This window comes from Orycteropus afer, unplaced genomic scaffold (assembly GCF_000298275.1).
Source record: "Orycteropus afer afer isolate SDZICR_OR568_19922 unplaced genomic scaffold, OryAfe1.0 scaffold00610, whole genome shotgun sequence".
Taxonomy (NCBI): domain Eukaryota; kingdom Metazoa; phylum Chordata; class Mammalia; order Tubulidentata; family Orycteropodidae; genus Orycteropus; species Orycteropus afer.
This window is the reverse complement of record NW_006922197.1, coordinates 1,081,279-1,105,690: the sequence shown is the minus strand read 5'-3', so window position 1 is coordinate 1,105,690 and position 24,412 is coordinate 1,081,279. Positions and strand designations below refer to the sequence as shown.

General features: G+C 50.2%; 1 protein-coding gene across 1 annotated transcript in view; it reads right to left on the bottom strand.

Annotated features, from left to right (window-relative positions):
• Positions 1-273: 273 nt before the first annotated feature.
• The window catches only part of LOC103210413 (zinc finger protein 773-like), a 25,580-nt gene continuing 1,441 nt past the window's right edge, over positions 274-24,412 (bottom strand). Inside the window, 9 exon segments of the mRNA XM_042783038.1 lie at positions 274-577; positions 13,532-13,598; positions 13,751-13,773; positions 13,913-14,781; positions 14,932-15,117; positions 15,893-15,975; positions 16,818-16,944; positions 20,500-20,563; positions 20,622-20,676. Coding sequence (XP_042638972.1) covers positions 274-577; positions 13,532-13,598; positions 13,751-13,773; positions 13,913-14,781; positions 14,932-15,117; positions 15,893-15,975; positions 16,818-16,944; positions 20,500-20,563; positions 20,622-20,676 — 1,778 coding nt within the window.

The following is a 24,412-nucleotide window of genomic DNA, read 5'->3' as shown; positions in this document are numbered from 1 at the left end:
CGCAGCAGGTGGCCAGGCCTTTCTTCCACAGCCGCCCTGGGTGGGTTCGAAGCCTCCACCTGTTGGCTCGCAGCCGAGCACACACCGTGCGCCACCAGGGGCGTCCCCGTTCACCCGACACGGGTTCTCTTTGCCGAGTGAGGTCTGCCTTCTGGCACAATGCCCAGCCGCACAGCGCACTCGGGGGCTTCTCCCCGGTGTGGGTCCTCCGGTGGGTCCTGGGGGTCGAGCTGTAGCCGAAGATCTTCCCGCAGGCCTCACACTGGTGGGACTTCAGCAGGGAGTGGCTCCTGCCTCGGCAACAGCGGGGGCGCTGCGGCCGAAGGCCTTCCACACTCTGCAGACAAAGGGCTTCTCCCCGGCTGAAGGCGGACCGGCGGCCGAAGGCCTTCCCGCAGGCAGCACAGCCGTAGGGCCTCTCCCGGTGTGAGTGCGCTGGTGGCCAGTGCGGTGGGCCTGGCGGACAGGGGGCTTCCCGCAGGCCTGGCACACGAAGGGCCTCTCCCCGCTGTGGATCCACCGGTTCTCCACGAGGTGGGACCCGCGGCCGAAGGCCTTTCCGCACACGCTGCACTCAGAGCTTCTCCTCGGCGGGGCCACTGCGGTGGCCGGACGCCGGTCCCCTTGGGCAAGGACGTGCCCTGCTCTCTGCGCCCATGCCCTCCCCCAGCTTGAACGCTCTGACGTCGCAGAAGACGATTCTGCTCAAGCATGTCCCCTTCCCCGTGTTGGTGTGGGTTCTCCCTTCCCCAAATCCAGGAATCGTGTTGCACACCTTGGGACCATCTCCTCGAGGGACTGGTTCCTGTGACTCCTCAGAGCAAGGGACGTCATGTGCCCCCAGGCTGTCACATTCAGGGCCCAAGTCCGCAGCAGAGGTCTCCTCACGGGGGGCTGCCCCCGGCCTCACATGGCCTCCCTGTATTTGTGAGGGTCCCTCCTGTGTCCTGGCTCGCCCCAATCTGGACCCAGCAGCGTCCCCCGTGTCAGTGGCCCACAGACAATGTCTGATAAGACAGCATAGGCTTGGTGGTGTGGGGCGTGGCCCTCGTACCTGAAGGGCATCCAACACACAAACAGGCTCGCTAGTGACACCCACGCACATGGAACAAAGTACGGCCGCGTGGAAAGGAAGACGCGGGCTCTGGCCCCCATGCCTGCTGGGTTTGCTCATGTCTGAAATGGGCTTTGTGGTTTTTCTTTGCTGGTCCTAGACTCTTGACAACTTTAAAGGATGTCTGAGGAGGCAGGAGAAGCAGGTGGAGGGGGTCCGCTCTGCACTGTACAGAGAGGGGCCGGGTGGACAGAGTAAAGTGACACTGTGTCTGCCGGGCCCGCTGTAAGAAAGGATATCCCTGCAGCATACAGCAACTGGTCTCTACTTGCCTGGAGCGACAGGAAGGGGTGACCCAGGAATTGGTTAAGGAACTAGACTGTGGGACTAATCGCCTCCAGAAACTCCTCCCTCCTTTGCCATGAGACCAGAAGAAATGGATGGTCCCCCACTATCAGTCCTGAGCATCTGCATCAAGGAACCAATAGATAGATCTTGATCAAAAGGAGGGAAACTGAGGAACAAAACGTCACCTTGGAAACAGACTTACTGGACACAGTGAGACTGGAGGGACCCCAAATCCACTGCCTACAGACAACACTGAGGCCCTGAACAGAGCCCATCCCATGAAGGCACCTTTCAACTGAAGAACAGTTTAGCTCCTTCAAAAAGAAGGCTCACCTCGGACACCCTGCTCTCGTGCAGAATCACATACACAGGCGTTAACAGACAAGGTCGACTCCTGCTCGGTACTGTGCTCCCGCAGAGAATCACGCACATGAGACTAAACGGCCAAGGTCAACTCTAAACCACAGAGGAAGAGTCTGGGTTAGTGGTGGTGAAACAACAGGGCAGGCGCAGGAGAACTGGGCACGAGAAGTGTGTGGCCACTGTCCATGATCTGCACATGTATAGGGTACTGGACAGGTGCATGTTTTATTGTGTGTGTTTTTACTAAAAATAAAAAAACACATGAAGAAAAGGAGGAAAGGAAGGGGAGGGACGGAAGAGAAGGCAGGGGGAGGAGACAGGGAGCGCGGGAAGGAGCGAGGGCCTCATGAGCTGGGTCCCCATGGTGCAGCGGCCATCACTGAGCGTAGAAGAGGTGTGCACTGCAGGGAAAGGAGACGTAATGTCCGCAGAGAACCGGACGTCCAGGCTGTGTGGACAAGAGAGGACGGTGGGGACAAGGAAAAAGGCAGTCCGGGGACACTGGAGCACTGAGCCCCAGGGTCCTGATGGGGTGACAGTGAGGATGGCCACTCCCGGGACAGGGTCAACGTGGCTGAGGGAGGAGACTGGGGGGGATGTACTACACCTACCATGCGAGGAAACGCTAGGTGAAGCTCCAGCCACTCAGACAAGCTGTAGCTGAGCTACACACGGGGACTTCAACTGAAGAAAACCCACACAAGTGTAGAAATTAGCACCATAAAGCTATCACTTTTTCCCCAAATCAATCTACATGCCTGTCATAAAGTGCCATCAAATCCATCTATGGCGCATGAAAACACACTGCCCTGGAGTCCATTCTGACCTGCAGCGCCCCTAGAGGACAGAGTGGAACCGCACCACAGAGTCTCGAAAACTGTCAACTTTCAGGGTAGCCAAGCCCAAACCACACCCACTGCCCTGGAGTAGATTCCCACCCACAGCGCCCCTAGAGGACAGACTGGAACTGCACCACAGGGTCTCCAAGGCTGTCTACTTTTACAAAAGCAGACCACCACATCCCAATGCCACAGACCTGGTGGTGGGATCAAACTGCCAACCTCCGGGTTTGCAGCCAAGTGCCTTAACCACTGCACCACCAGGGGTCCCCTCATTCATACATATGTAAACAAATCAGAGCCTCAAGGCCCTGCAGTCTTTCCTGGGAGCAAGAAACAGAAGCATGGGGCCTCTCTCCAGCAGGAATTGGGTCCACACCTGGGATGTCAGTGCCGAGGAAGTCGAGAGGGAGGGCTAAATGGCTGGGGCGGTAGGAGCAGGAGCCCGAGGTAACAGAGGCATGGAGTACACGGGCACAATTGTCGGCAGGCAGCACGTTAGCCTGGGGATCGGGTTCTGAGAGGTCACAGCCATGAGAACACGAACCTGAGGTGGGTCATGATTCTCGGTGGTTTGGCAGGTAGGTGATCCTCCCCCAGGATGTGGTCCAGTGTCATCAGCCAATCAGTTGTCAGGGAATGAGGGCCATAGCCCCGATCTGATGGGAGGGGAGCTTCCCTGAGGTGTGGCCTGCACCACCCTTTATCTCACAAGAGAGAAAAGGAGAGAAGTGAGCAGAGAAGGAGGGGCCTATTACCAACAAGAAAGGAAACCTGAGATGGGAGCGCGTCCTTTGGACCTGGGGTCCCTGCACTGGGAACCTCCTAGACCCAGGAGAAGACTGATGCTAAGACACGTGGAGATCACTGAGCGACTCTGGGTCCAAAGGTGCTGAGACAGGATCGTCCCCCAAAGCTGACAGAAAAGCCTTCCCCTAGAGCTGGCACCCTGAACTTGGGCTTCTAGCCTCCTAAACGGAAAGAGAATAAATCTGGTTGCTAAAGCCACCGACTTGTGGTCTTTCTGTTGTAGCAGCACTAGAGAACCAAGATAGTGGCTATCCTCAGTAAGCCGGCCGTTCAGAAGAGAAAGCCTACGGTCCCTGGGTGGCCCAAAATGTTTGCACTCAGCTGGGAACCAAAAGGTTGGTGGTTTGAACTCACCCAGGAGCACCACAGAAGAAAGGCCTCGCAAAATGCATCCATACAGAGTGCCTTCTAGAAAACCTCACAGGGAAGCCGTACTGACACCCATGGGGTCACCAGGATTGGAGTCAACCTGACAGCAATGGGTTTGGGGTTTTACACCTTCGCCTATTATGCAAATATTGACAAATGACCTCAGTATGGACTTGTCACTCTTGGGTTCCTTAGAATGAAACTGTGAGTAACCCCCCTGTGAGGAAAGACAACCAAACAACTTCTGAGAGAAAGAAGAAAAGGTGACTATTTGCCTCATGGAAGAGACTTTGTCTAAAAGATGAAACTGGCCTCTGTTTGTCCTCGGGTGGCACCAACAGTTAACACACTCAGCTGTCAGCCGAAAGGTTGGCAGTTAGAATCCACCTATGGATGCCACAGAAGAGAGGCCTGGTGATCTGCCTTCTGTAAAAATTACAGCGAAGAAAGCCCTACAGAGCAGCTCCAGTCTGTAACACATGGGGTCTCCCAAGTCACAGATCAACAGTAACATCAACCAAAAACAACAGAAGAAAATTCCTAAACCAAACCCACGGTGCTCGAGTTGATTTTGAGTCACAGCAACCCCGTAGGACAGAGCAGAACCGAGAAAGTGTCAATTCTGGGGTGAACAAGGAGGTTCCCCCGTACTGCTCAGCATTTGGTGGCCCTGTGAGGGACCCAGATGAGGACATCCTGCCCTTGAATTCTGCAAGACACTTCCATTTCCTTCCAAGAGCAAAACTACGTTTCTTGACCAATGTGTATGAGGAAGTCCAAGGGACAACAGGCAAGAGGAGGTGAGACAGAACACAGCACAGATAAGGGTCTGGCTGTGTGGAGGAGGGCAGAACTCCGGAGACCTGCTCCACCAGCTGGGCCATGCTGGAGAGAACGGAACCAAGAAGGCAGGTTGTAATGAGACCCAAAGAACTAGATGGTACCTGGCTAAACATTTAGATCAAGGATTCTATAGAACAATCCTGATCAAGAGGGGGGGAATGTGGAACAGAATTTCAAATTGCCATGAAATCCAGACTTTCTGGAGACATGGAGGCTGGATGAGGCCTTGAAACTATTACCCTGAAGAAATCTTTAAACCTTGAGTTGAAACTGTTCCCTGAAGTCATCTGCACCAAAAATATAGTGTAGCCTAATTAGAAAGGAATGTCTACATCAAGAACTCTACCCTTTCAATCAACACATGTAATCCTCTCTATCTGATTATACTGACAACTGCAACTCAAAAGCACAGATGAATAAGGGGTGGAGGGGGAAGGGAGGGAACAGTGCAAAAATAAAAAATAACAATTAATTAGTTAATTAAATAAAGTGGAAGTAAAACTGGGGAAACCTGAATAAATTCTGTAGATTTTATCAATGGCTAATCCTGTTTGTGATACTGTACTGCAGTTTTGCAAAATACTACCACTAGGGGAAGACTAGACAAATGGTACAAGAGATCTCTGTATAATTTTTACAAATGCATGTGAATCTACAATTATCCCAATAAAAATTTCAATTCAAAACGAAAGTACAGATGAGTTCAGGTGGGCAGTGAGCTTTGCTAATAATTGTGAGATAATTTGGAAATGGCTGTCAAGAGAGATGACAGAACTAGAGGAACGTCACCGATGTAAATGGGTTGTACGGATGGAAACTGTCCAAGCAGTGTGTTTTCTTGAGTATATCTTCATCTATAAATAAGTAAGTAGATATATTGGTAAGTGAATAATAATTGATAGAAAATAGATAGCCAGGTAACAGCTATCAATAGATGAAAGATTGATAGATACAGAGATAGTGGATAGGTAACAGCCAACAGACAACAGACACACAGACAGATAATAGAAGCATAGGTGACAGGAAGCTAGGTAGATTTGCAGTGTAGTAAATTACTTAGTATGGCTTTTCTACCCATAAGTCATTGTAAACTCAGTGGTGGAATGAGCAACTGAGGAGCTCCAAATTGTAAATGCTATCCACCTGGGTTATTTCTGTTGGGTGTGGCACAACACAATGTTATGGGAGGCTCACTCTCAGGTGCTTAGAGTTCTGATGCTGTGATTGGCTGGTTTGGCCACTCTGCCAGGCTCAAAAGGAGGCCTCGTAGAGGCAGAACTCTGACTGCTGGTTGAGGAAGACGTCCTGCTGAAAGAGACACGCAGTACTGCAAGAGACACGTGCTGCTGGGAAAGAGATGCAAGAGACACGCATTGCTGAGTGAGGCACTGAGGGACCAGCACTGCTGGGAAAGAGACCGTGAGAGACTGTTGGCTGAGGGACGGTGGGCTGGGAGAGAGACTGAGCGTTTTTCCTGAACTTGAATTGTAGTCTGGTGCTTCCCTAATAAACCTCATAATCTGTGAGTTCTGTGTGGCCACTGCAGCGAATTATCAAACCCAGGAGAGAGGTGGCAGGTGCTTTGGGAGGAATGGTTGGAGAAAGGGCTGGAGGGAGGCAGCATGTCTGGCCTTGCAGGAAAAGACCTTGGGCTATTGATGGTGATTCTGCCTTCCTCTTGTGGGGTTCTAGGAGGTAAGAATATGTGGCCTCCTTGTCCTTTTTGCAAGATTAAATACATAAAAGGTATATACGTGAAGGTAACAGATGTTAGACAACAGAGAGGAAGAAAGATATAATAAATTAGTAGGTAGGTAAATGGATGGCTGGAGGTAGATAGGTAGGCAGGCAGGCAGACACACAGACACATAGAGAAGGGAGGCTGTGGGTCCTCACCTGGGAGAGAGGCGAGGCCTCACCCAGTGAGCTGAAGAGCCCCCAGGTCTCCAGCATCACCTCCCAGTACAGGCTCTTCTGTGTCAAACTCAGCAGCCTCCACTCCTTCTTGGAGAAGGTGAGGGCCACATCCTTGAAGGCCACCAATGATTCCTGGAAAATCAAACAGAGGCAGCACGGTGGGCCCTGGAGCTGCTAGATAGGAATAGGCACTGGACAAAGTGCAGAGAGACCCAAGGCCCGGGTCACAGACCATGTTCCAAGGTGGAGCTGTGTGCTGGGCTCCGGGGAAGGCGGACACTGCCCCTGACAGGATCCAGCAGGAGTGTGGCAGAGGGAAGCCTCTAATGTAAGAAGTTGAGGAGAATGACACGGGGTAGGAGAGCTCTGTGGGGCATCGCACTGCACTGTTTTCCTCTTTTCCCATGACCTCACACTACATGCTTCATCCTGGGGATGCAGACACCGTGCAGCCCGGAAGGAAAGGGCGAGTCACAGGTAGGAAAGCTATGGATGTTCCACCCAGTCACATCTGTAGACTTTTCAAGTTATGCCATGGTCCCTTGATGTTTAAGAGTCCTGCTGGTACAGTGGTTAAGTGCTTGGCTGCCAACCAGAAAGTCAGAGGTTCAAACCCACCAGCTGCTCCAAGGGAGAAAAATGAGGCAGTCAGCTTCTGTAAAGAGTAAGAGCCTTGGAAACCTGTGGGGCAGTTCCACTCTGTCCTCTAGGGGCGCTGTGGGTCGGAATAGACTCCACGGCAGTTGGGGGTGTGATGCTGCAGGTTGCATCCGAGTGAAGGCGAGTGAAGTTCAGTAATTTAATGATAATGATTCGGACAGTGACAGCAGGACCTGGGCTTCACCAGTCTTCCTTGTGTGTTCGCCCATCGCTGAACGCTTTCCTCTGCCAGCTGAATGCATTACACGTCCCACTCAGGAGCCAGACTCCCGGGGTGGACCCCAGCCTCTCGGATTGGGAACTGGGGAAGTCACACCACTTCCCTGAGCCCGGGGTTCTGCATCCACACACTAACAAACAGTCCTCACTTCGCCGGACATCGAGACCCTATAGGACACAGCAGAACTACCCCACAGGCTGTAAGTCCTCACGGAAGCAGGCTGCCTCCTTTCTCCCGCGGAGCAGCTGGCGGGTTCCAACCGCGAGCCTTTTAACTAGGAGCTAAGTGCTTTCACCACTACGCCACCAGAATCGTGCCAGCTGTCCCCTGGCTCTCTGCAACCACCAGACAGAGCAGAGAGACCTGTTTTTCTCTCAACACTTCCACCCAGCTCAGCCTCAGCTCCAAGCATTTGCTTGGCACCTGGTGGCTCCTGAGTGCGCCCACCTCATCCCACTAACAGAGCTGGGACCCCTGGCCGGGATCTGGGACACTAGGTCGGGCTGGACTACCCTCCACGGGTCCCCGACGCAAAGTTGGAGAGGAGGTCGCAGGAACCCCGGCCAACACCATGCTCTACAGCCAGGATGCGGCTGGGGTCCCTCACTCAGCTGCGCAGCGCCCCCCTGCACCGCCGCTATGGCTCCCCGTGGGAGGTGGGAGAGCAGGGAGGGTCCGGCAGACCCTCACCCGCCCCGCCCCGGCGCCGGACCACCCCCAGGCGTCACCAACGCCAACCCGCGGGCCTGCCTCGGTGAACCTGCCGCCTGTCCAGGCACCTTCCCGCTCGCTCTGGGGGTTTGGACTCCGCCCACCAGGAATCACGTAGACGTGCGATCACGTGGACAAGCCAAGCGCGCCAACATGCACGCCACCCCCCGCCCCAGGCTGACCCGGAAGTCTCGCCTCCACTGCCCCTGGTGGTAAAGAGCGGCCACAGCGGGGCTGGGCCATCATTGGGCCAGAGCTATGGCTTCTCGCCAATCTACCCGCTACCGTAATTTGCACAGCTCCACCAGCCACTGCGTGGGGCACCCTTCCTAATGTCCTGGGCAGAGAGCAAAGGGCAGAGGCCACCGGAAAGGCCTCTAGGAAATGCTGGGCAGGGGTTCTTTGCCACTTCTTAAAGCACCCTCCCCATCTTCCAGGGAACGTATTCTACAACTGAGAGAAACATTTAGAAACTGTTTGGGATGATCCCAAAGGCAAACGTTCCACATGGTAGCACCTCCCACAGTGACACTCAGGCTTGGGCACGCAGACTCATAAAGGAGCAGCTCCATGGGTGGCAGTTTGTGCCCGACTACTAACCAAAAGGTTGGTGGGTCAAACCGCCCAGCAGTGCCACGGAAGAAAGGCCTGACGACCTGCTTCCATAACAATGCCAGAGCTGAGAGCTGTTTTACTCTGCAACACACCGCACAGCCGTGAGTCAGAACTCATGGGCGTCAAGGTGTATAGATGAGAGATCAAACATGTCATCAGCAGGGAGAAGAGTATTCAATGATAGTCATTCGGTCAGATGATCATCTAAAAAGGAAAACCTACACCACTACCTCATAAAACTCACCAAAAGGTTCCCAGGCTAAAGCAACAACAATAAAACATTGGTCTGGATCTATAGTGATTTTGCATGAAGTGCTTTTTTGCTTCCCACTTTAGGGGGTGGGAACCACACAGCCTGAGGCCCAGGCCTTGCCTTCGAGTCTTGAGGTAACACTCCTTCAAGGTATGAAACCCACTGATTGATGGGGCAATGTGAGTCTACCCAGAGAGTGGAACGGCAGAGACCAAGTGGCATGGTGGCAATGTCCAATCGTATGGCAAGTCTGAGAAGTGATGCAGTGCCCAAGAACACACACATCTCATTACTAACCAACTGTGATTATTCAAGCATGAAATGTAAATACTACTTTTCAAGTTTATTGTGGTTTGAGTAAAACTTTACAGAGCAAACTAGTTTTCCATTCTCCAACGTATACACATTTTGCTTCACGGCACTAGTTGCTATCGCCAATGTAACAGCATAACAGCACCCTTCCCACTTCTTCCCAGGGTTCCCCATTTCTATTCATCCCTCTTTCCTGCCCCTTCCTGTCTTCTGAACTTTTTGTCTCACATGGTTGATTGTTCTGAGGAACAGGTATTACTGTTCACTGAACAGGCTTGTTGTTTGACTGGAAGATGACCCCAAAGGGTGGGTTCAGTTCTAGGTTTGAAGGGCCACAGTCTGGAGCTGGGGGTTCATCAGTGTCTATCAGACTGAAAGTCTGGTCTTTTCTTTGAGTTTTGCTCTATGTTTTTCTTCTCCTCCTCTGTCCAGGATGTTCTATTTGTGATCATGATAGAAGCAGTCAGTAGTGGTAGCCAGGTGCCATCTGGTACTTCTGGTCTTAGGCTAGTGGGCGCTGTAGTTTACACATAGTATTTTAAGACCTGTGTATTATTTTATGCTCGTGGATACTAAGATGTTAGGACTTAAACTTTACTTGGACCATACTACATAATAACAAGATGGACTGACACAGTGGCTGGGACAGTGGGCTCAAGCAGAAGCATGGCAACAATTGTGAGGATGGTGAAGGACTAATGTTTTGTTCTGTTGTACACAGGGCCACTATGTGTCGGAACCAACATCTAACAACATAATTAATGAACTGTTGAGAAGTCTAAGAGGTGTGATAAAAAAAATACATGGGGCATTAAGGATGCTGTGACCTGATGAAGTCTGAACACTTCTGCTTTAGCTGCAGCACCCAAGTTTGGCATTTCACGATTACTCATTTATATACTTTTGCTGTTTTGCACGTTGGTAGTGGACCTATGACTCCTTTGTAAGTCCAATTTTACTCTTTCAAGAGATTTAAGATATTTGACTACTAACCAGAAGATTGGTGGTTCAAACCCACCAGCCACTCCATGAAAGGAAGATGGGGCAATCTGTAAACCTTCTGTAAAGATTTATCACCTCGGAAACCCAATGAGGGTCGCTATGAGTTGGATCCGACTTGATGGCAGTGTATTTTTATTTTTTTTGGTTTTCAGTATTTCCAAATCCCACTCAGAAGCATCCCCCTCCACAGAGGACTCCAGGAGCTGGCGAGTGGTCCCACTGTGCTCCAGTTCCTCCTGCCAGAAGCCACCCAGCAGATGCCCAGTGACTAGAGGGCTCAGTTGGAGCCCTGGCAGGGGATTCAGTTCGCTGTCACAACTTTCAGCTTCTCCGTGTGATGTCTCTGCATGGAAGGGCCTGGGTCTTCAGTTCCATCAGCTCCTGTCTGCTCAGCTTGCTGTGGAAACTGTAGGGATGATGGTGAGAACCCTGGTTCAGCCCCTTGGGAGCTGCAGTCTGCAAATGTGCAGTCCAGCACAGTGGACCTGGAACAATGGAGTCTCCCTTTGTCTGAATGCTGGTATTTGGGGTTGGCTCCCAGGCAGCAACATCATTATTAGCTAGAGACTTGTTAGACATGCGAATTCCCAGTCTCCAATCCAAATCTGCTGAATCAGATACTGGGGTTTAGGTCCAGGGGTCACTGTGTGAATAAGCTCCCTCCCTCTGTGATTATGATGCCCCATTCCAGAACATTCCATTCCTTTGCTGCAACTGATGTGAGTGGACAGGGCAATTCCTGTGATTAACAGTCATCTTGTTGAAAGGTTTGGTATTTTTGAACCGAGTTGTCAAAAATGCAGCAGTGCACGTTTATTTTCATAATCATTCTTTTTATGCTGAGTGCCAAGTTTTCCATTATTTATTGAGGAAATACTATGCTATACACATTTATAAAATAAAAAGTGAAGTCTCTGATAACCCTACCCCCTGGCAGAGGAAAGGTTTACAGTGTAGAATTGTCCTTTTAGAACTGTTTGTGTGTGCATCACTGTGTCTGTGTTCGAACAGATTCCTACACGTTGTTTTTCCCATTTCAAGTCATACTTTGCTGACTGATCTGTAGTGTGTTTTGCTCATTCAAATGTATCTTAGACAAGCTGATGCTTCTTCCTTATGTCACACTGGTATCACCTTATCACGACACCAGGTAAACCCACAGCTGCCTCCTTTTAGAGGCTGCATGTGTTTCCTTGTCTGCACAAGCCATGGCTGTTGGGTGACACCCAGCTTGGGGCTTCTCATGGCCCTCAATCCCAGCAGGACCCCTCCTACAAGACCAGGTGTCTGGGGCCCTTCTGGTGCTTGCTCTGCCTCTCCGTCCAAGCCTAGAGTCAGGGTCATTAAGCACTGGTGCTTAACCAGGGTGCCAGTGATACACTCTGAACTCAGGATCTTGAGTCATCCTCCAGGTTGTGCCAACTGAGGTGCATTTGGCTGTGGCGTCTGCCATGGAGTCCAGCGAGAAGACCACATCATCTTGACTGAGTCCTGACCTTTTGGCTGGTCTCTGAGGTTACCCCAGCAAAGTGTGTGGGAGAAGGGTTGGCTCCTAGCTCCACTCCATGCTAGGGTCCTGGGTTCATAAAGCGTGACCCCCTGAATCAGCAGATCAGACCAGGGCATCACAAATGACCAGACAAGGTCTCCCTCGAAGACTGGGTCCCACATGGGACCAGGGAACAGGAAGTGTCTTCAGTAAAATGTTCTGAGTTCACAACCCAAGTGCTGTCCCACTGTTCTCCAAATTCCCAGGGCCAAGAACTAGGTCAGGAAAGAAATGGGTGAGGGTCACCATCACTTGTCAGTTAGCCCATGTCCTAGCAGGCTTGTCTAGGCCTCTTGGCAGCCTCTGAGAGACTTGGCCCTCTGTGATAAGATTGGGACTTAGCCTCTGGATCAGAAGGTCAGGAGAGGGAAGCCAGGATGCAGCCTCCTGAACAAGTGGTATGGACTCTACCCTGGCGGCCCAGGTCTGCACCCAAGAGACTCATTGGTCAGACTTTTCTTTTGACAATGACAAGTCCTAGAGCAACCACTAAAGGATTTAACCTGAGAAGATAAACAGTGAAACAATCACTAAAGAAAATAAAGTGCTACATTAGAAAATTTACACTTAATGGGAAAAAGAAAAAAAAAAGCAGTAGAGGAGGAACAAAATGACATGAGATATATATAAAACAAAAAGTAAAATGACAATCGAAATCCACCTATACCAGTAATAGCATTAAATGTAAAGAGGCTTAAGAATCCAAAACAACCAACCCATTGCTATCTCTTCCTTGTAAAGGAATGGACTTGTTGGCAGTTCCTCCCACACTGATTGCCAACAAGTCAGTAACAGTTGCACACTGTGGAGAGCCAGGTGAAGAGTTGAGATGATGGCTTCTGCCACAAGCCCTGGCTGTTACATATCCTGGTAGAGTCCCTGGACAGGTAACAACATATGGTGTAGCTCCAGAAGGCTTCCACCACCCCTAGTACACATAGTCAATCTTTCCAGTGTGCATATCTGGAAGATGTTCAACTGTTGGCCTCATCTTTTCTTTCTCTCTCTCTCTTTTTTTTTTAATTGTCATTTGGGTGTTACTTTAAAAGAGCAAATTCACTTTCCATACAGCAGTTCACATATACTTTGTCTCATGTCATTGACCACAGTTTACCACAATGCAACAGCTCCCTTCCCACTTCCTCCCCACAGTTACCTCTTCCCAGTGTCCATCCCTCCATACTCTCCTGCCCCCTGTGCTGTCTCCCTGTGCATAAGCAGCCCTTCCTTCTCCCATGATTGTTCTCTCCAAGGCATGTGTCTACTTGAGATAAATGTTTAACTCACATGCCTGTACTTTGTTTGGCTGGAAACCACCGGTGTGGGTTCAATTCCAGACCTGAAGGGAAGCTAGGGGCCACAGTCTCAGTGGTTCCACCAGGCTCTACTGGACCAGCAAACCTGGTCCCCACCTTTTTTTTTTTTTTCCTCCAAATGATTTTGAGTTTTGTTCCACATTGTTCTCCCTCTCTATCCAGGATCTCCTACATAGATCCCCTTCCAAGTGGATGACAGTGGTAGCCGGGCACCATCTAGTTATTCTGGTCTCATACTTGTATAGGTTGGAGATCCGGTGGTGTGCTGGCCTCATCTTAAGAACCACTCTCAGAGCTTTTCTCTAAGTCACTGTACATTGAACAAGAAAACAGCATATTCCCAACACTCCTAAGGCCTTTCTCAAGTTGGAACTTTCTGGTGCCAAACCAGGTTATGCCTTTGGCTGAAATATTTCCTCACATTCACAGTGATCCTAAGGCAGGTTTCATACTGAATGAGAGAAGACCTTTGGTCCAGGGCTCTTCTGTATCTGCTGCACTCATTAGGCTTTCTCTGTTTTACACTTGTTCAGGCTGAATGAGGTGGGGCTATTTGAGAAATCATCTCCCATATTCACTGCACTCGAAAGGCCTTTCTCCAGTGTGAACTCTCCAGGGTTGGAGAGGCTGGAGGTGTGGCTACAGAACTCACCACATTAGCCCTGTGACTCCTTTGGCTCAGTAAGCATGGAATTGTGCCTTCAGACTTTCCCACTTGCTTCACTCAAGACTTTTCTCCAGTGTGAACTCTCTGGTGTTGAATGAGATTGAAGCGCTGACTAAAGGATTCCCCACAGCTGCTGCACTTGTAAGGCCTCTCTCCAGTATGAATTCGCCAATGTTTAGTGAGGCTTGAGTTGTGGCGAAAAAATCTGCCACATTTGCCACACTCATAAGGCTTTGCTCCAGTGTGAACTCTCCAGTGTTTAACAAGGCTGGAATTTTCACTAAAGAACCGTCCACATTCATTGCACTTGAAGGGCTTCTCACCAGTGTGCAGTTTCCGATGTTGAATGAGGCTGGAGTTCTGGCTGAAGAATTTCCCACATTCGCTGCACTCATAAGGCCTTTCTCCAGTGTGGACTCTCCAGTGATTTATGAGGCTTGACTTGTGGCTGAAGGCTTTCCCACACTCCCTGCAGTCATAAGGCTTCTCTCCAGTGTGAACTCGCTCATGTTTCATGAGACTGGAGTTGTGACTGAAGAACTTCCCACAGTCGCTACACTCATAGGGCCTGACTCCAGTGTGGATTCTCTGGTGCTGAACAAGTGTGGAATTATGCCTGAAGGGTTTTCCACACTCGCTGCACGTAAATGGCTTTTCTCCAGTATGCACTCTCCTGTGTTGAAGGAGGTCAGCATTGCGGCTAAAGGATTTCCCACACTCACTGCACCTGTAAGGCCGTTCTCCAGTGTGCACTATCTGGTGGATATGAAGGTTGGATTTATTGCTAAACGACTTCCCACACTCGCTGCACTCATAAGGCTTTTCTCCAGTGTGGATTCTCCAGTGCTGAACAAGTAAGTAATTCTGACTGAAGGCTTTCCCACACTCATGGCATCTGTAATGCTTTTTTCCAGTGTGGAAGGCCTCCCCACACTCAGCACTCGCAGACTTACCCCCACTGTGAGTCCCCTGAGGTCTGGGAAGATTTGAGCTGATCAGGATGTCTCTCCCACCCTCCCTGTGTTGGATGGGTTTCTCTGACAGGTGAACTCTGCAGCTCTTCAAAACTGAGAGCTGACCCACTTCTGTTCTGAAGGGTTTCTCTCCAGCATACAGCTTCTGGTGCTGGTCAAGGTCTGCCCGGAACCAGAACCCTTTCCCACATGACCCACATGGGTGTGGTTTCTGACAAGGATGTGTTTCCTCAGGCATAGCCACTTGGACATTCTCCTTGAAGATGGGGCCACATGCTGCACTGCAGTGAGTCTTCTGGGTGGACAACCCTGTCTTGGGAGTCCTGACCCATGACATCCCTTCTGCAGAGACACTCTGCTCGGAAAATGCCTCCCCAGCCTCCACTCCATGCCAACTACCTGCAAGCAGAGAAAGACTGGTGAAGCACAAGCTGAGGTTGGTGAGAGGGGAAAGCCCCATCAAAGATGTGTGTCTGACACACCAAGTAATAAGTCCATGGTGTTGCTGGCTGAATGAGGGGGTTGAAGTCAGGGTGGGAAAGGGCCCACTGTGCAGTGCCAGGTTGGGCAATCTCATAGGATGAGAGGCCTCTGAAGCAGCAGGGATACAAGGATGGGAGCAGTACATGTAGGAGATGTAGGGCCTTCCACACACTTTTCTTCAATAGGCTTTAAGCCTGGATTTGTTTGAAGGTGACGTGTGAGGACTGTACAGAAGTTGTGCTCATGCCCCAGGAAATCACTCCAGCTGAGTAGCTGCACTTCACAATCTATTTAAGGGTATGTGCACATTTCATGATGCATTAAGTGAAGGTAAGTGTTGGGGAGCATTGCAGAGGGAGCTTTGGAGAAGAGTGAGTGAGATGAGAGGGTTAAGTCTGGGTCAGAACTCAGAATGAAAATGATATATGGGTGACTGGGGAAGGAAGGATGGCAATCGGCTGTGGCCACTTGCCTTCATACCGAAGGATCAGGCACACTGGACAGATTCCTGGTAGAAGCTGAGCCCCTGCCTGAGTTCACACTCTCCCAAAGCTCCCATTTATCAAGGGCAGGACCCTTCACAGCACCTTGTGGTGTGTCTGGGACTGTAGCTTCTTGGTCAGGCACCCAGGGCTCTCTCCATTGCTCCAGCTGGGTGATTTCAGGGGTCCTAGAAGAGATAAGTCCTAAGGGAGAGATAGGGCAAGTGAGTGGGCAGCACAGGGACAGAATGACCCACCCAGTGACAGACCATAGAAATGAAAACTAATACAGGCATACTTCAGAGACACTGCAGATTCAGTTCCAGATCACTGTAGTAAAGTGAGTATCACAATAAAGCGAGTCACACATATTTTTTGGTTTCCCAGTGCTTATAAAAGTTATGTTTACATCATACTATACTCTAGTGAGTGTGCAACAGTATGATGAAAAAATCTGAAATACTGTGAGAATGACCAAAATGTGACAGAGATACAAAGTGAACGTTGGAAAAATGGTGCTGACTTGCTCAACACAGGGTTGCCACAAACCTTCAATTTGTGAAAAACGCAATTATCTGCAAAGTGCAATAAAGCAAGGTATGCCTGCATGACAAGAACCTTAGAGGAGGGTTCTGAAGGAACTCAAGTAAGTAGTGACCAGGTCAGTACCTCAACTGCTGGCATGGGCAGACGCCAGTGTGTCAGCTCAAGGAAAGAGGCAGAGCTTGGGACATAGAACTGCCGTGGAGCCACTCGACTGTCACCAGATAAGGTGAGATCCATGAGGCCAGTTGTGAAGACTCATGACTCTCAAACTCTCCTGCAGGACTTTGGAGCAGCAGATCCTAGAGTAGCTAGGGGAGTGAAGGGGGTGGTGGACAGCCCTCTCTCACCCACAACACCTCCTCTGGGAAACTGGGAAAAGCAGCAGGGTCCATGGCCCAGCTTTGGGAAGGACAGGGCAGCCCCAAGGAAAAATGGGACAGTCAGAGCCCACCCAGGATGCTGGGGTGGAGTATGAGGGCCTTACCCAGAGAGGCCATGAAGGCAAAGGTCTCCAGCATCACATCGTGGTATAGAAATCTCTGGGTCACATCAAGGAGCCCCCACTCTTCGCAGGAGAAGTACACGGCCACGTCCTCAAAGGTCATAGGGCCCTGCCAGGACATAGACAGTTAAGCTGATGTTAAGGTTTAGATTCCCTCCCCAGGCACCTCTGTTCACCTGCCAACCCTACTCAACCCCTCAGAGAGCTCACTGGTGCCCACTCTCTCCTCACTCCCCACTGACCACTGAGACAACCCATGTCAGGCACCTGGGCACACATCTAAACTCAGGGCCCCGCCCCTGACAGACAGCTCACTGGGGACCCTGTTGTACCCCACCAGACCAGGAGCAGGAGGGGTCATGAAGGGCACTGGTCTTCTCTGTTAAGTGCCTGGCTGCTCACTGAAAGCCCAGTGATTCAAATCCACCAGCCACTCCAAGAGGGAAAGAGGTGGTAGCCTTGGAAACCCTATGGGACAGTTCTACTCTGTCCCACAGGGTGTCTACAAATCAGATACAGTCCATAGCAATAGGATTACGGGTTTGTTATCTTAATGAGGCAGTATCTTCAATCAGTCTCTTTTGAGATATGAAAGAGCAGAATAAGCAAGCAAGGACAGACAGAAGATACACGTCATAGGATTCCCATGGAACCTGGGACAGAGGCTGAAGAAACAAGGGTCATCCCCCAGAGCTGACAGAGAAGCAGCCTGCACCCAGAGCTGGTGCTCGAAATTGGAATTTCCAGCCTTGTAAACAGTGAGAAAATAAACTTCTGTTCGTCCAAGCCACTGACTCGTGGTGTTTCTGTTTCAGCAGCACTAGCAAACTCAAATATCTACCAAACCAAACCTTGTGATTCTCCTAGATGACCCCACTGCAATCTCTGATCTTCACCCTCAGCACAGAGGCCTAGCTCCTCAAGCTGCCATTCCAGGCCTGATTGAAACACTTACTAATGAAGATCAGAGGTTACAGTCTCCAGTGTGGATTACGTCCCAACATAAAGAAAACAAAAATCCTCACAACTGGACCAATATGCAATATGATAACAAACGGGGAAAAGACTGAAGTTTTTGAGGATTTCATTTTACTTGGCTCCACAATCAACACCCACGGAAGCAGCAGTCAAGAAATTAGACAACTTATTACACTGGGAAAATCTACTGCAAAAGACCTTTTTAAAGTGATGAAGAGCAAAGATGTCACTTTGAAGACTAAGGTGTGCCTATGCCTGATCCAAACCATTTTCAATTCCCTCATATGCATGTGAAAGCTAAACAATGAATAAGGAAGACCAGAAAAGAATTGATGCCTCTGTCCTACTTTGAGGAGTAGCAACAAGGATCTTAAAAACTTGCAAGCAGCCATCCAGATGTAACGATGGATCTCTTCTCATCCAGAGCAAAGAAGAATGAAGAAAACCAAAGATGCATGGAAAAAATTAGTCCAAGCGACTGGTACACCATGCAATCCTCAGCCTATAAGACTATTAGACCAGAAGAACTAGATGGTGCCCGGCTACCACTGTCAACTACTTGGAGGGGAATCTATGTAGGAGATCCTGGATAGAGTGGGAGAACAATGTGGAACAAAACTCAAAATCTTAAATTAAGAAAAAGGGGGGGGGCCTGGTTTGCTGGTCTGATAGAGCCTGGTGGAACCCCTTAGACTATTGCCCCTAGCTGCCTTTCAGGTCCGGAATTGAACCCACTCCTACGGCTTCCAGCCAAGCAATAGACAGGCCTATAAGCTGAACATTAACATTAGGGAGATACACTCCTTAGAGAGATCAATCATGGGAAAACAGAAGGACTGTGTATGCACAGGAAGACAGGCTGGGGGGCAGGAGTACATAGGAGGGAAGGACATAGGGAAGAGGTAACTATGGGGAGGAAGTGAAATGAGAGATGTTGCTTTGTGGGAAATGCAGTCAATGTCATGAAACAAAGTATATGTGAACTACTGTATGGAAAATGAATTAGCTCTGTAAACTTTTACCCAAGTCAAAATCAAAATCAAAATCAAAAAGAATCGATGCCTCTGATTTGCGGGGGTATGAAGAATATTGGAAAATACCACAGACCGACACAAGAACAAACAAATCTGTCCTAGAAGAGGTAGGGCTGGAATGCTCGTTTGGCAGAATAATGGACTCCATCTCTCATACTTTGGTCATACTGTCACAAAGGAACATCTCTGGACAACAATATCACGCTTGGTAAAGTAGAGGGTCAGCGAAAAAGGGGAAGGCCCCCAAAGAGATGGACTGACACAGTGGCTGTGATGATGGGTCCAAGAATGGCAAAGATTGTGAGGCTGGCACAGGACCAGGCAGTGTTGTTTTGCTATACACAGGGTCGCTATGAGATGCAGCCAACTTGATGGCACCTAACAACAAACGTCCAAAAGCCCACGTGCGCTACTGGGAATCACTTAACATGGCTCTTCTGGTCATTCATGGGCTTGTGACTCCCACAAAATGACTGGGGAGTGTGGTAGTTCAGTTTGTGTGTCAACTTGGCTGGGCCTGGTTGAGCGGCTGGGCACCTGGATGTAGTATTCCCCATAATGAGACTGGTCATAAATTCCACGGTGGAATCTGCTGTGAGCAGCTAAGTAGCTGCTTGAGGGATGTGGTCTGCTTTCTGTATATAAGGAGAAGCCTTGGGGAACGGTCTCTAGCTTAGGGCACGCCTGAACCATGCATGTAGCCAAGTCATTGTTCAGTAGTGTGCCATGCTCTGCCAATCTTGGGACTTTTAATGGACTTGAATTAATGGTTTGCTGTGTGGTTTGGTAACGTCAGGACTGTGCCTTTTCACTTGTCAACCTTGGGCTTGTCAGCCTCAGCAGCCAACAGCAGTCTTTGTTTGGCTGGAAGCCACAGGTGTGGATTCAAGTCCAGACCTGAAGGGCAGCTAGGGGCATTTGTCTCAGTGGTTCCAGCAGGCTCTATCACACCAGGGACCGTGGTCCCCTCCCCACACACACTTTTTCTTTTTCAGCTGAATGAAGAAAAGTCTCCAGCTTCAGTGGGCTGGGAGCAGGAGGCAGAGCTGAAGCCCAAGGTTGAGGGGCTTTCACCCAGCCCCTAGAGCCTGGCACTTTGAACTCTGACTTAAAGCCTCTAAACTGTAAGAGAATAAACAACTGTTTCTTCAAGCATCCCATTTATGGTATATTCTTGTCAGAATGGTACTAGGTGACCATAACAGGGTGTAACATGCAAAGAAGGTGTATGGAACCCTAATGAGATTGGTCAGTTCTGCCAGCTCACTAGGCTTAAAATGGAGCTCTGATGGTGTAGTGCCTAAGGCGTTTGACTGCTAACCAGAAGGATGGCAGTTCAACCACCAGCCACTCCTCGTAAACTAGGCAATTCAATTCTGTAGAGATACCATCTTGGAAACCCAAGGAAGGGTTGCTATGAGTCAGATTAGACTCAACGGCAGTAATTTTTTTTTTTAGAGGTGGGTGGAGGGGACCTCACTAACACCAAGGAAGAGGAGCCAGGAGTGGAGCACATCCTTTGGGCTCAAACACAGCAAGGACTGTGAGGATGGTGCAGGACCAGGCAGTGTTTCACTCTGATGTACAACGACTCAACAGCACCTAACAACATATAAGCCCAGACGTGGATTCAGGGCCCTGGGCGACCTTACCTTCAGGGTGCTCACACGGAAGGGTAAGGAGAGTGGCAGGCAGAGAATCCCAGAACCCCATAATCTAGGGACCATGTAGGTGGAAGCTGAGGCGAGTGGGGCCTGGTATGCCCTCCACTTACCTCAGGACGTTCGGTAAGTGCTTCTGTAGCCATAGGAACCTATGGAAAAGCAAGGCTGTGAGAAGCAGGCAACCACGTATGAGCCCCAAAAGTCCCTCATACCTGCCCTACCCAGGAGTGACAGTGAGGCTAACATATGCACCTCAGTCCTCAGTGGTGCCTCTTAACAGAGAGGTAACTTGACCTTGGACAGGTACTACCGCCCAGAAAACGAGGAAAACAATGCTTACGTGGACCATTGTAATTGGTGGCTGTGGAGTTGATTCTGACCAATGGTGACCCCATGTGTGCAGAGCAGAACTGCTCCAGAAGGTTTCTGAGGCTGTGATCTCTCAGAAGCAAATTGCCAGGCCTGTCTTCCAAGGCATCTCTGGATGGGTTAGAGCTCCTAAACTTTCTGCTAGTAGTGGAGTGTCTAACCATTTACACCATCCAGAGACTGCTATGTGGACTCTTACTGTCCACATAATTTGTTTATATGTCAGTGTTTTCAGTACAAATGATCTCATGGGTTTTGAAAATGAGTGTTTTGTACATACTTTCTCTGGTGACACAGTGCCCAAGGCATTTGACTGCTAACCAGAAAGTTGGTGGTTCAAACCCACAAGCCACCCTGCAGAAGGAAGATGGGGCAATATACTTCTGTAAAGATTTACAGCCTTAGAAACCCAATGTGGGTCACTGAGTCAGAATTGACTTGATGGCAGTGGGGTCAGTATTTTTGGTTTCTGACTATTTAAGAGAATGTGTTTGATTTTAATCAAATGCATAACAGCATATTAAGTTTTCAACCAAGTAACTGCCTGTATAAATTTAACTTGCTAAATCCACACACTATTACTTGCTTGTCTGCATAAATGTATTTAGAATTTTGATCAATCAGCTTGAGACAAGGACATTACCAAGCATGATGTTCTTTTCCCGTGATTGGTTCTTCCCATAGTCAATACAGATCACAACCTAGAAAACTGTGCAGGGCAGTTCCACTCTGTCACAGCATGGGGTCTAAGGAGACCTATTCTGCGGCCTTGTCTTCATGATGGTGGGACTGCCAGGTGCTTCTCCCACACTGCCACTGGGTGGGTCTCAACTGCCAACTTTTCAGCCAGCGGCTGAGCACTTAACCACTGAGCCAGTAGGGCTCCTTCTGTTAGGACTGCAGCTAAGAAAACCCCATGGGGGAGCTCCACCTTGTCACATGGCTGGCTATGACTCTGAATCAACTTAAAGGCACCGCACTGATCTATGTAGGAGATCCTGGATAGAGAGAGAAAACCATGTGGAATAAAACTCAAAATCATTGGGGAAAAAGAAAAAGTGGGGGGGGGGGGACCACGGTCCCTGGTGTGATAGAGCCTGCTGGAACCACTGAGACAAATGCCCCTAGATGCCCTTCAGGTCTGGACTTGAATCCACACCTGTGGCTTCCAGCCAAACAAAGGCGTAGTTGAACATTTACCTAAGGTAGATATACTCCTTGAAGAGATCAATCATGGGAGAAAGAAGGGCTGTTTATGCACAGGGAGACAGCTCAGGGGACAGGAGTACATCAAGGGAAGGACACAGGGAAGAGGTAACTATGGGGAGGAAGTGGGAGGGGAGCTGTTGCATTGTGGGAGATTATAGTCAATGTCATGAGACAAGGTGTATGTGAGCTGCTGTATGGAAAGTGTATTTGCTCTTTAAAGTTTCACCCATATCACAATTAAAAAAAAAAAAAAAAGGCATCCCCCCTCCCACCTTCCCCTCTATTGCCAGCACTGTGGTCCAGTCCCCAGACTCCTGTTCGTCTAGTCTCGGCCTCCACACGGGTCTCCTGCCTCCTCCCCCAACACCCCTCGACCCTTCTCTTCTCCCTCTTTTTCCTCCTGAACAGCCTTTGGAAAGCCTGGGAAACTCATTGGAGGGCCCTCTTTTCACAGGCCTCCGCGGCCACCAGCGCTCTCACACGCACTGTCCCCAGTGCCCAGGCTGCCATTCCATGTGGCCCTCGTCCCCCAGTCTGCTCCCCGCAGACAGGAGAAGGGCTGCACGTCGGGACCGCCAAGCCGTCGCCAGTGACGGCCCTTCCACCCCGAATACTGTCCTACGCCGCACGCCCCCGCTGGGGAGGACGGAGATCCGAGCCACCAGCGCCCCATAGTTCTGAGCACAAGGAGTTGGACCGAGCGAGCCGGGTAGGCGTCTATTTTTCCTGCTTTAGATTCAGAGGCGAGGGCAGGTGAGGGCCTGAGGCGCAGAGCTCCCCCCTGCGCCGGGCCCACCAGCAGGGTCGCCGATACACCACACCGTTGACCGAGGGCGGCCTGGAGGGCGACCTGGGCGGGATACCCGGTCATCTCCGGCTACGTCGCCACCGCCTCTCAGGCCCGCCCCTGACGTAAAGGAAGCAACGCCCCCTTCGCGCCTTCCCGTTCCCATTACCTCAGAATCGACCGAGCGCCACGGAGCCTCAGATGGCGCTCCTTAACGCGAAAAATAAGTAACTGTAGCCTCGATGACGTCATACAACAGCGTGTGTCGCAGGCACGGAAGTACCTCTTTTCATTGGTTGGGACCGCCGCCCGCAGCGCAGCTCCTTCTGGGTAATGCAGTTCCCATAGCGCCAAACTTTGAAGACCCACCCACTGCCATTTAGAGGTTTTTGACTCATGTTGTTGCTGTTGTTATGTGCCATCGAGTCGGACCGACTCATAGCGACTCCTCCTTGGGTTTCCGAGGCAGTATCACTACAGAAGTAGATTGCCCCATCTTCCTTGGGAGGAGTGGCTGGTGGGTTTGAACTGCCAGCCTTCTGGTTAGCAGTCAAATGCCTTACCCACTGTGCCACCAGCGACCCTTTTAACTTTGAAGAAGTGGGCTGGAAAAACCATTGCTGTGCAGTCCATTCTGACTCATAGCGACCTCATGTGTTACAGAGTTGAACTGCCCATAAGGTTTTCTTGGCTTCATGGTAACAGAAGGAGGGCCAGTGGCTTAAATGTTAAGTGTTGGATGTTAACCAAAGGGAGCTCTGGTGCTGTGATGCCACTCCTCTCTACTTCCGTAGAGATACCGCCTCGGAAACCCAAGGAGGGGGTCACTATGAATCCAAATTGTATTCTTGGCTCAGTGGTAACAGAAGGAGCGCCAGTGCCTTAAGTGTTGAAAGCGTTCGGCTGTTAATCAAAAGGTTTGAACCCACCCCCTGGCTTCACAAAAGAAAGACTGGGCAAACTGCTTCTGTAAAGATTACAGACAGGAAACCCTATGGGGTAGTTCTACTCGGTCCCATGGCATCCTGAGTTGGAATCCACTAGATGGTACAACAACAATCTTAACAGAAGATGACGGGCTGAATTTCCTTCCCACGCATCTTTGAGTGGGTTGGAACCACCAACCTTTCAGTTACTAGTTATGTGCAAACCGTTTGCACCATCTACGGACATTGAAAGGAACCGTGGTGACACAGTGGTTAAGTGCTAGGCTGCCAATGGCTGCTAACCGAAAGGTTGGCAGTTCAAACTTGGAACCCAGCCATGGCTTAGTGGGAGTCGGCTTCTGTGAAGACTGACAGCCTTGGAAACCCTCTGGGGCAGTTCCATTCTCTCCTCTAGGGGTGCTGTGAGTCAGAATCCACTTGAAGGCAACAGATTTGGTTTTTGTTTTGGGGTTTGACTATGCACAGCTAGGAGATCTGGTAGTGTAGGGCCTAAGGCATTGGATGGTTCAAACCCACCAGCCACTCCTCAGAAGGAAGATTGGGCAATATACTTACATAGTGATACCGCCTCAGAAACTCAAGGAGGGGT